The 11,662-nt window shown below is 42.7% G+C and overlaps 1 protein-coding gene across 2 annotated transcripts in view; it reads right to left on the minus strand.

The window, feature by feature from the left end:
• ME3 (malic enzyme 3) overlaps nt 1-11,662 on the minus strand; it is a 133,292-nt gene that overhangs the window by 23,508 nt on the left and 98,122 nt on the right. For both annotated transcript variants that reach the window (XM_042459094.1, XM_042459095.1), the window contains one exon: nt 8,003-8,106. In XM_042459094.1, the coding sequence (XP_042315028.1) occupies nt 8,003-8,106 (104 nt within the window). The remainder of the gene's footprint in view (nt 1-8,002; nt 8,107-11,662) is intronic.

Genomic DNA, 11,662 nt, shown 5'->3' on the forward strand with positions numbered 1-11,662 from the left:
TCCTGTGGACATGCTATGCTGAACCATATATGCTCTCTCCAGCTTAATGATAAATTCTTGAAGCTGCTCTGCACGGCCATTCTGTGCTTCTCAGGTTTCAACACTTCTTTGAACACTTTGCTTCGGGCTATGTCCCCATATCCAGAAGCAAAATGATCACAGCACTGTTGAGACCTTTGGAGGATCCCAGCAGATCTCACTGCTGATGTCATCATTTTGTGTCTGGATGCAGAGACATAGCCAGATATGTCTCTAAGCCAGCATGCTCACCATGAAGCATGGAATGGCTGGGTGAGGTGTTTTCAAGGGCTTTACAGAAATTATAGCCACTCCAGGCTTCATGATGAGCAAGCTGGCTCAGAGACATATCTGGCTATGTCTCCATAGCTAGAAGCAAAAGATCACAGGAGTGCTGAGACTCCTGGAGGACCCCAGTCAATCTCAGTAATGATATCATTTCACATCTGGCTGTGGGGAAATAGCCAGATGCTCCTCCGAGCCAGCCTGTTCACCGCAAAGTATGGAATAGTTGGGGTGGTGGTGGCATTTTCAGGGGCTTTGATGCTGAGGAGGAAGGCAGTGAATGCCAACCCCAGCAGTGCCTAAAAAGAACATCAGCACATGTAAGGGAAACAGATGTCCCTAACAGGATTTTAGCCATTGTGTGTTGTGGCTGCACACTGCTCACTATATATAGCTCACTGTGCAAAGGTACCTGATCAATGGCCATTGACATATGTTGTACAGTTGGTATTCTGCATGAGGGTTGTGTAGTGTTGGCATAGTGTATTTCTACATGCAGATATTTACGCTACGCTGAAGGGATGTTGGATTGCAGCCATTCTTGGTTAGTGCAAAAATTGGAATGAGAAAAAGAACATTAGCAAAAACAACATGATGCCTCTAAATAACCATCAATGAAAACAATGTCAACAAAAACCTGCACAAATAACACACATGGCTACCATTCTTGAGGATTGTTATCAGTTCAAAGTGCAGATGGGAGTCATGCAACTCTGTCTCATAGGACAGAACAGGGGTCAGCAATCTACGGCCCGCGGGCCGGATCCGGCCCGGTGAGGCCTTGGGACTGGCCCCAGCCCGCTCCTGCCGCCCCGGCATGGCCGCGCAGAGGAGGCAGAGGAAGAGGAGGGCAGCGAGGCCTGGGGCGGAGGAGGTGAGGTGGAGGCGGCGCCTCCTGCACGCGGCCGCGCCACCCTCCTCGCGGCCTCCTCCCTCCTTCCCAGCCTCTGAGGAGGCCTCGGCCCCCACAGAGGCCGGGAAGGAGTGAGGAGACCGCCCACAATCACCGCAATCGTGGGCGGCCCTGCGGGCTCCTTCCTGGCCTCTAAGGAGGCTCAGCCCCCTTAGAAGCTGGGAAGAAGAAGGAGTCCGCTTGTGATCGTGCCCCCCCGTGGGATCCTTCCCGGCCTCTAAGGAGGCCTCAGCCCCCTTAGAGGCCGGGAAGGAGAAGGAGGCCACTCGCGATCGAGCGGCTTCCTTCTCCTGAAAATGTTGTCCTACATTTGTCCTGGTTTGGACGTCCTGACTTATGGCAACCCTACCCCCGCCGCAGCTTCCGCGCCTCTCCAGGCACCATTTTGAGTTCGGCTCCCCAGTTGTCTGAGGGACAGCAACCCGGCCCCCAGCTGAGAAAGGTTGCCTACCCCTGGGACAGAACATTCTGTCTGTAGAAAGCTAACATACTTAGATGAATGAATGGTTTCAACTTAATTTACTCCCTGAGCTTTCTTTATTATGAGAGCAGTTTGTCTCTTAAAGATGAGAAAGAACTGAAATACAGGTTGAGTATCCCTTATCCAGAAACCAAAATACTCCAAAATTGTCCATATGGATGGCTGAAATAGTGACACTTCTGCTTTCTGATAGTTCAGTGTACAAAAACTTTGTTTCATGCACAAAATTATTTTAAAATATTCTATATAAAACTACCTTCAGACTATGTGTATAAGGTATATACGAAACAGAAATGAATTTCACATTTAGACTTGGAACCCATCTCCAAGATTATGTATGTGCAAGTATTTCAAAATTCTTTTGACACAGAGCAGGGGTAGGAATCATACAGTCCTCCACATGTTATGGGATTGCAAATCCCAATAACTATTATCAACATAGCGAATGGTGAGGAATGCTGGGAGTTGTAGTCCAACAAATATCTAGAGGGCCACACGATTCTCATCCATATCCTGCCTTACAATCCTTTTCATGTCTTCCTTTCACATTTATCATGTCATAAGGGCACCAGATCCCATCTGATCCTGGATGCAAAGTAAGGACATCCCTGGTTAGTATTTGGATGGGAGACTGCCAATGAATATCAAGTGCTGTAGGCTATATTTCAGAGGAAGAAATTGGCAAACCACCTCTGAGTATTCCTTGACTAAGAAAACCCTGTGAAATTCATGAGGTTGCCATAAGTCGACAGGTGGCCTGAAGGCACATACAAACACACAAGGGATCAGGAATCAGTACTCAGCTGGAGAGAAGGGCACACCTTCTCAGCAGGACTCTGAAAACAAATTAATCCAGCTGAATGTAGAGCAACAACACATCAGTCCATTTGCACCACCATGACTGGAAATATGATGACGCTAAGCCAAGAGAGGGGAAACTTCTCTGTGATTTAATCACTTGTGAATCTTACACATGGCAACCAATGAATGAATAGCACAAAGCATTTTTATTACATCATGTCACAGCACCGGATTAAGGCTGAGCACTGGGGGCTGCAATGGTCAAATTCTTTATGTGTTGAATGAAGCCTGTTGTTTGAAACTTCAGAATATTTTGACTGTATTGCTCCTTAGAATATGGTTATAGGCTACATATGATGATGCAAAGGTATCCAGCGATTCTACCACAAATTTTAAGTTATATAAAGGTGCTCGCAAGAATATTACAATACATCTGGGGGGCAATAGGGTAGAGAAGGCAGTTCTGTGTTGGGAAAGTTTTTTTGAGAGGGAGCATGGGCTGAATGAAACATCTGTTCAAGCTTGACTGCCCCCTATTTATTTTTTCTTAACAAATTTCCACCATCCCTATTAGATCTGAGGTATTAGGATCTCTTGCCAGCTGTCCAAACAGAACAAGCTGATAAAAGAGAGAAAGCTCCTCCTTTTCACCACCATCATCCTGGCAAAACAGCCTGTCATGTGAAAGGAAATTGGAGAGAAGAGCTGACAGTTTAATGAGACCTCAGGAGCAAAGCTTCTTGGAGTAGAGTAGTGGATCTGCTCTATTCACTTCAACACTGGACTGGGAAACAAGAGTTTGAGCTTTTAAGGCTGCCCCAGCCGCGCAAGCACTTTCCAGGTATCTGGAGTTGATGAGCGATGTGGTTGCTGCATACATGTTGCCTGACAGGAAAGAAGCAACGGGAAAGAGGAAAGACAAAGTTCAGCCTCATTTGTGTATCTGGAAGTACTGTATAATACTCATGTATAAGTCCAGCAATTTTGCAATTTTAGTCCAAAAAATGATTCAAAAAACCTGCATCGACTTATCCTCAGGTCAATGGAAGTATTGTAGTTTAACTCTTATATAAAAAATGAACCATCCCCTGGTGAAAGGCAAATGCATACTCTGTCCTGGAAGCACTGACCCCCTTGTACTCCTTCATCCACCCAGCCTTTAGTGTGAGCACAAACATGAAAAAACTAGACCATACCCTAAAGTGTAATGACATACAACTGAACACTAACATTAGAATCTTCTAAGCCACTGTATTTCCTTTCCCCATGTACAGATGTGAGAGCTGGAAAAGTGAATAAAGCTAACAGGAAGAAAGTCAACCCATTTGAGATGCCTATAGATGGCCAAAAAGACAAACAAATGGATCCTAGAACAAATCAAGCCTGAACTCTTCCTGGAAGCCAAGATGACTAAACTGAGGCTGTCGTACTTTGGCCATACTGTGAGAATGCATGACTCACTAGAAAAGACAATAATGCTAGGGAAGGTAGAAAGCAACAGAAAGAGAGGAAGACTGCACACTAGATGGCTAGTCTCAATTAGGGAGGACCTGGGTCCAAATCTACAGGACCTGAGCAGAACAGTTGAGGACAAGGAGGCTGGAGATATTTCATCCACTGGGTAGCTGTGCGTTCTGATCAACTTGAGGGCAGTTAACAACAAGAAGTTGTAATTACCAATAACATTTAGGCTCCTTTTTCTCAGACCTATTTACAGGACTACAGATCATAAGTAGGATACAGAGCAGGATACTTATGGATAATCTCAGAGGATTACAGTACTACAGAGGATTGAAAGTCAGAAGATACAAAAGGGATCGGTAGAGGCAGTTCTTCAGCTACATGGTTCCCAGGCTCATTATTTTACATCTTGTAACGGTTTCCAGAGGGATAGCTGTGTTAGTGTGTTGTCCCAAAAACAACACACAGTCTTTGAAAATTTATAAAAACTTAATTTATGTACTTATGCCACAATACATTTCTTGAGCCTGTAAACTGCCAGAACATTCTTTATTATATATTCTAATATAATCTTTGAGAGAATAGGTTGTTCATTTTCCCAAAGACTCATATTGCACTGCTATTCCAAATTCAATGTATTGTTAACTCTTGAAAAATAATGTCCTGCATGAAACTTTGTCATCAAGTGGCTAATTACTCACACCCACTATATAATTCTGGGAAACCAGAAGAGAAGCTTGATGTTATTAACAAAGCAATGACTTTTTCCATTTCCCTCTACTTCCTTGTTTTCCCCCCTGAACTGGTAGCAGGGATTCCCAGTGGCAAAGCTAACAAGGGAATTTAAATGCTCCCAAGAGAATTTAAAAATAGGCAGCTGGCATTCTTGATTCATTTTTAGGTCTTGCAAAGAAAACAAAACCCTCACATACATTATGTGAAACCACCATGTTGGAAGAGCAGCAACCTTGGTGATCCCTGTCAGTGTGATATAGCTCCTCCACCCCTACATGTTTATTCTGTGCATCTGTATTAAGCTCTCATCTATATATATATATAAAAGGAATATTTTAAAATATAAATTAGAAGATTATGAATTTGCCAGTGTGGTGTAGTGGTTTGAGCACTGGACTATGACTCTGGAGACCAGGGTTTGAATCTTGGTTCAGTCATGTAAACTCACTGAGTGACCTTGGACAAGTCACATACTCTCAGCCTCTGAGGATGACAGTGACAAACCCTCTCTGAAGAAACATGCAAAAAAAAAACAAACAAACAAACAAACAAAAAAAAAACAACCCCCTTCATGACAGGTTCACCTTAGGGTTGCTATAAGTTGGAAATGAGTTGAAGACAAACAGCAACAATGCTTCATGACCATCAGATAAAAGTAAGCACAGCCATTTCTCTAAGTATGGGAAATAGTTTGGCATCTTTCCAAACCAATCCAAATCTGGTAATTCTATTTCAATTGCCACTGGAGGGCAGATAACAGCCATGATATGCTAGATGTCTGTACCTGGGAATGGTTGGTTGCATTCTCTTCCTTGCATAAACAAATATGGAGCCATGCAAGTTTCTACCTGCAGCTTGAAATATCTGGGTGGGGCAGAAATTAAGTTTGGCTTTGCCTACACAGGACAAATACAACAGCCTCCCCGTTCCCTCAGTGGGAGACCAGACAATGCACAGCCCAAAGCCTGGTTCTTGTGTGAGCAGACCAGACAATGTCCAACCCGCTCAGCATCAAAACTGAGTTTTATCCTTTTTGCCCTGGTGGCGCAGTGGTTAAATGCCTGTACTGCAGCCACTCACTCAAAACCATAAGGTTGCGAGTTCAAGACCAGCAAAAGGGCTCAAGCTCGACTCAGGCTTGCATCCTTCCGAGGTGGCTAAAATGAGTACAGTACCCAGACTGTTGGGGGCAAATTAGCTTGCAGTTGTAAACCGCTTAGACACTGCTTAGGAGGTATGAAGCGGTATATAAATGAAGCTTGTTTGTTACTCTGGATTTTTAAAAAACTCACCAGTTGCTCTGTTTCTTCCAGAATGACTGAAGCCATATATTCTGAGGTTGAGTGGCTTTTTGGGAAGTATCCTGCTGAGCTAGCCAGCATGTCCACTGCTGCTGCCAGTTGCTCACTCTGAGGTGAAAACAAGGCACCCAGTGATGTGATCATCATTGGGTGCTTTTTCTGCCCTCAAAGTGAAACAGCGTGTTGCAGCAGCAAATCTGCTGGGCAGCTCTGAGGGATGCCTGTGTGGTCAGCCAACCAATGTCAGAATAGAGGGCTTTGAAATAAGGTGGGTTGGGGCAGATTTGGAAACAAGGTACTATGGGCAGCCTCATACCATTGCTGACAAGACAAGAATCTAATTCAGTCTGATTTCATGCACAGTAATCCCTTGGTACCTGCTGGGGTTTGGTTCCAGGACTCCACCCTGCAGGATACCAAAATCTGTGGATGCTCAAGTCCCATTATATATACTGTCATATTAAAATGGTAGAGAGCCAGCATGGCGTAGTGGTTTGAACACTGGAGTACAATTCTGGAGACCAGGGTTTGATTCCCTGCTTGGCCATGAAACCCACTGTGTGACCTTGGGCAAGTCACATGCTTTCAGGGGAAGGCAATAGCAAACCCTCATTGAACAAATCTTGGCAAGAAAACCCCATGATAGATTTGTCTTAGGGTCATCATGAATCAGAAATGACTTGAGGGCACAGAACAACAATAATTAAAATGTTGTACCTTATATAAAATGGCAAAATCAAAGTCTGATATTGGAATTTTTATTTTTTAAAGTTTTTTTTTATGGATGGTTGAATCCATGGATACAGAATCCATGGATATTGAGGGTTGACAATATTACAGAACATAGTATAGAAATTCTGCAGGCTAAACTCTGCTACAAGTCCCCTCCCCTTGACTAACCATTTAGCTATTCCATGGTCGGTGGACAGTAGGGATGGTGTAGGGTGACCAGATGTCCTAACCACAAAGGAAGACAAGGTGCTGTGAAATGTAGGACATTCAAGAAAAATGTAGGAAATTACCAGATAAAAGCTGTACACACTAATATAAATATAAATCCATGTTTCTTAGTCATGCTCAAAATGGAGGACATTTTGAAATTCCTCCTAAACAGAAGGCTGACATGTAGGACATATCCTGGAAAAAGAGGATGTCTGGTCATCCTGGGGTACCGGGGGTGTCAGAGAAGCACCTGGCTATGTTCCTGTGGCCAGATGCAGGCTTATGGCATCATCTACCAAAATCTGCTGTGGTCCTCTGCAGGGGCTATCGCAGTGAAACAGTGAATCCTGGGAGGACTTAGGTTGTTGTGGATGGAGAAAGAGAGGTGATATGATAGCCCTGTTTAAATATTTGAAGGGATGTCATATTGAGGAGGGAGCAAGCTTGTTTTCTGCTGCTCCAGAGACTAGGACCCGGAGCAATGGATGCAAGCTGCAGGAAAAGAGATTACACCTCAACATTAGGAGGAACTTCCTGACAGCAAGGGCTGTTCGACAGTGGAACAAACTCCCTCGAAGTGTAGTGGAGTCCCCTTCCTTAGAGGTCTTCAAACAGAGGCTGGATGGCCATTTGTCAGGAATGCTTTGATTGTGATTTCCTGCATGGCAGGGGGTTGGACTGGATGGCTCTTGTGGTCTCTTCCAACTCTACGATTCTATGAACAGCAACCTCCACAATGAAAAAAAAACACACATATGTAGACATACATTGCACTTATGCTTATGTCACTAGTAGGATGCTATGTGAGCTACATCTGTGTCTTCTGGGATAACAGAAAGAGATTGTTCCAGTGTCCCATCAGACTTCTGTGGGTTTAAATAATCTTGACTAAAAAATAGGACTGAAGTACAAAAGGTCTTAGACCATTCATAAGAGCACCCATTTAATGGATTATTCCTGTGTGAATCTGCATGAAAAATTGAATGTTTACATGCTTATTTTTAACCTTCTTTGAAGCAAAGGAGCTAATGGGTGAAAAGACACATGCACAAATATTCCACTCACTTGTTAGTGACAGCTTGCATAAACTCGTCTATCAGGTCATCATACTGTTTCCCACGAACTCTCTTGTGTTTCAGACCAATGTAGAGCGGATCATTCAGTAAGGCCTAGAATGGAGTAGAAGAAAACAAACTCTGTCACTTTGCCCATTGCTTTTTGCCCTGCAGGAAAGAAATTTGTATTCATCAAGTTACCAGGATGTCTGATTCTTATCATTGTTTCAGGCAGTTAACCCTAAACAAGATCAACTCAGTAGGATATCTGGATTCTGTGCAATTAAAAGAACCTCTTGGGGGAACATGGCCAGTGCCAAGACCTTTTGCAGTGTGTGAGGTTTATCCTTACCTCTGAATTCTAGCATAACAACTGGATCATTTGGTCTTTATTCTCCCACTCTGCATCCCCACTAAATACGGGGAGGTCAGAGATACAGTATAACAGCTGCTTTCCTGGGTTCAGGCCACTATTTGAGCACATGAGTGGTCTGTAATCAACATCAAATAGATGTCTGAATTAAAATGGATTCTGAAAAAGACTATGCTTATCTCTTCATTACATTAACATCCTATTTTTTACTCCAATTAGCTTAAAGTGACCTCCATGGCTCTCTCTCTCTTACCATACTATCTGCACAACAATCCTGTGAAATAGGTAAGGCTGAAAGGCAGTACTTTCATAGCTCAAGGGGGATTTACAACTCAGGTCTCTCAAGATCTTGTCCAACACCCCATCACTCCAACACTCACTGATCAGTTTTAGAGATCTATTGGTTTAATAGCAAAATCCAATGCAGCTTTCTAAACAAGTGGAGATATGTATATAGGTAGGCCTTAAACCTAAACTTCTTGCTGTACACCACTGTGATCTAATTTGGAATAGCGGTATATAAATTATTATTATTATTATTATTATTATTATTATTATTATTATTATTAAATATAAAAATCATTTTGTAAGACACCTCCAGTTCCAATCTTGGAGAAAAGGTGAGGCACAACAACAATCATATAATGGTACTATTTTTTACCTGCCTCTTCCTATGGATTGAGGTGGGGAACAAAAATAAATAATGCACAACATCAATTAAAACACATTAAAACAGGGAACAGTTTAAAAGGACAAATAAGACATCCACATTCTAAAAAAATCCACATCTAAAATTCATCATCTAAAAAGCACACACATACACACACTCATACAATCATACATACAGACACACAGATCATGTTGTTGGCTTATTTTCCATCCTGGCCTCCATGCCAGTTCCAAATCGGAAGGTCTACCTGAACCCATGACTCACAGGAAGGTCTGCCTTCAGAACGGCTGGCTTAGCCTGGTGGGAAACAAGAGCTGGTTCAAATGTGGGAAACATAAGCAGGTGTGTTGATTAACTGGATGACTCACTAGCCTGGGTAACTAAATGGAAAGGGGTTTTGTTTTTACTCTGTGGGGAATCAGTGGCTGAATGAACCCGTATCAACGGAAAGGGATGCGAGGGCATCCCGTCAAGTGATCCATTGTTTCCCAATGTGACATAGTTGGCATGCCAACTGTCTCGCCATATTTTTGTTTCTTGTTTTCCAAGGCTACAGGCATACAGCTGTGTTCTTTTACCAGGAAACATAAAAGGGGATTCCCTGGACTGTGACTCAAGTTTCTCTCCATTGTACCATAATGATGTGCCTGATGGAAAAGGCAACCTTTTATTGCAGTATTTTGTCCACAGGAAAACCTGTAAGGAAGCAGACTTGTCTCCTTTTTAAAATATCCACTGCTGTCCAGCCAGGTCTCGCCTATTCTATCTTTGTGTATTTGATTACTCCTGTGTAAATGGGAACCTCATATTTTTATCTCTTTTGAAATTAATCTTATTAATTATGTCCCAATAGTCCAATCTGTTGAGGTCACCTTAAATCTTGATTCTGTCTTTTAAATATAAGCCATCCCTCTCAATTTGAGGTCATTTGCAAATCTGATGAAGAGTCTCTCTATTCCTTCAACCAAGCAATTTTTAAAAGACGTTGAACAACATTGGGCCTGGGACAAAATTTTGCAACAGGTTAGGTATCACTTCTCTGCAGGGTGACAAGAAACTATTGGCAAGCACTCTTTGGGTTCAGTCTGTAAACCAGCTACAAAGCTGCCCAACTATAGCATGTTTGTTGCTGTTAATTGTTGTCAAGTTGACTTTGACTTATAATAAAGACAATAATACTTGGCAAGGTAGAATACTAGGAAAAAAGGAAGACCACACTGTAGGTGGATAGACTCAATCACGAAAGCCATGGCCCTGAGTTTGCAAGACTTGAGCAGGGCTGTTGACAACAGGGTCAGCCAGAGAGCTCTCATTCATAAGGTTGCCATAAGTCAAAGCTGACTTGATGGCAGTTAACAACAAAACAACAAATGAATGAGAGACCTCCAAGTCACCCAGTCATCAGCAATCCTGCTCAGGTCTTGTAAATTCAGAGCCACAGCTTCCTTGGTTGAGTTTATCCACCTGTATTGTGGCGTTTCTCTTTTCCTATTGCCTTCTACCTTGCTGAACACTATCGTCTCTTCTCATGAGTCCTGTCTTCTCATGATATGTCCAAAGTAGGGCAGCCTCAACTAGTCATCTTTGCTTCTATAGTGAGAGTTCAGGCTTGATTTCCTCTCAGACCCATTTATTTGTCTTTTTGGCAGTCCATGATATCTGCAGAACTAGCTTCATAATAACAATTCCTTAGAAGAGGAGAAATCTACTGCTATTGATTACTTTAAGAAACAGATTGCTGAACCAAATGGATCTGTGGACCCTTGTCAAACAGCTCTTCTTATATCTGTTCAGTCAAAATGATGATGATGATGACGACAACTTTCAACAGCACCTTCTTTCTCAGAAACCTGTTTTCAGCTCCTCCTTGGTACCCTGGGGACTGTACTTAGCCACATTTCTAAAACTGAGAGTGACTGAAAGGTTACATCCAGTTTTATACATACTTTTGAAGAGTGGGGTATGAACAGTTAGCTATTAGAAGGAGAGCTAAGGAGAACTACATCTCCTGGAGACTTTTGGACAAGTGATTATCTGTTTTTGGCCAAAGCTGTTTTAAGGGCAGGGATGTGGGGGCTGTACAGAAGGCTCACTGGGTCACACAATTCTCATTCTCAGAATAAACATCTTAGAACATGGAAGCATGAAGGAATCCAGTTGAGCCTTTGAGACCTACTAGATTATTCTAGCATAAGACTTTGAGGATTCCAGTCTCCTTCATCAGATGTGATCAGAAGTGGGCAGACGTAGCAGCGTTATTCAGTAATATCACTCTGCAAAGGAAGCTTGTAGCACCTTTGAGATGAACTGGGAGGAAGAAGCTTTTGTAGACTTGGCCCACGTCTATGAAAGCTTTTGCTACAACTTCATCTGCACGGATCTCAAAGATTCTACAAGATCCCTTTGCACACTCATACTCTCGCAAAATTGATGTCAGCACTCCTTCTGAGCTGCTTGGATAAAGGGTGGACTATACATGCAGTAATCATTGATCTAAATGAGATGTATTGTCCAAGAAACTTGAAATCAAGTATTTCAGGCTTGAGCCTGTGTATTTAGCTGTGTTTAACTTGGCCTTTGTTTTATGCCAATTACCCCCTATTTTAGATAATAAGCTGTTGAAAGAA

Source organism: Sceloporus undulatus, chromosome 3 (genome assembly GCF_019175285.1).
Source record: "Sceloporus undulatus isolate JIND9_A2432 ecotype Alabama chromosome 3, SceUnd_v1.1, whole genome shotgun sequence".
Classification (NCBI taxonomy): domain Eukaryota; kingdom Metazoa; phylum Chordata; class Lepidosauria; order Squamata; family Phrynosomatidae; genus Sceloporus; species Sceloporus undulatus.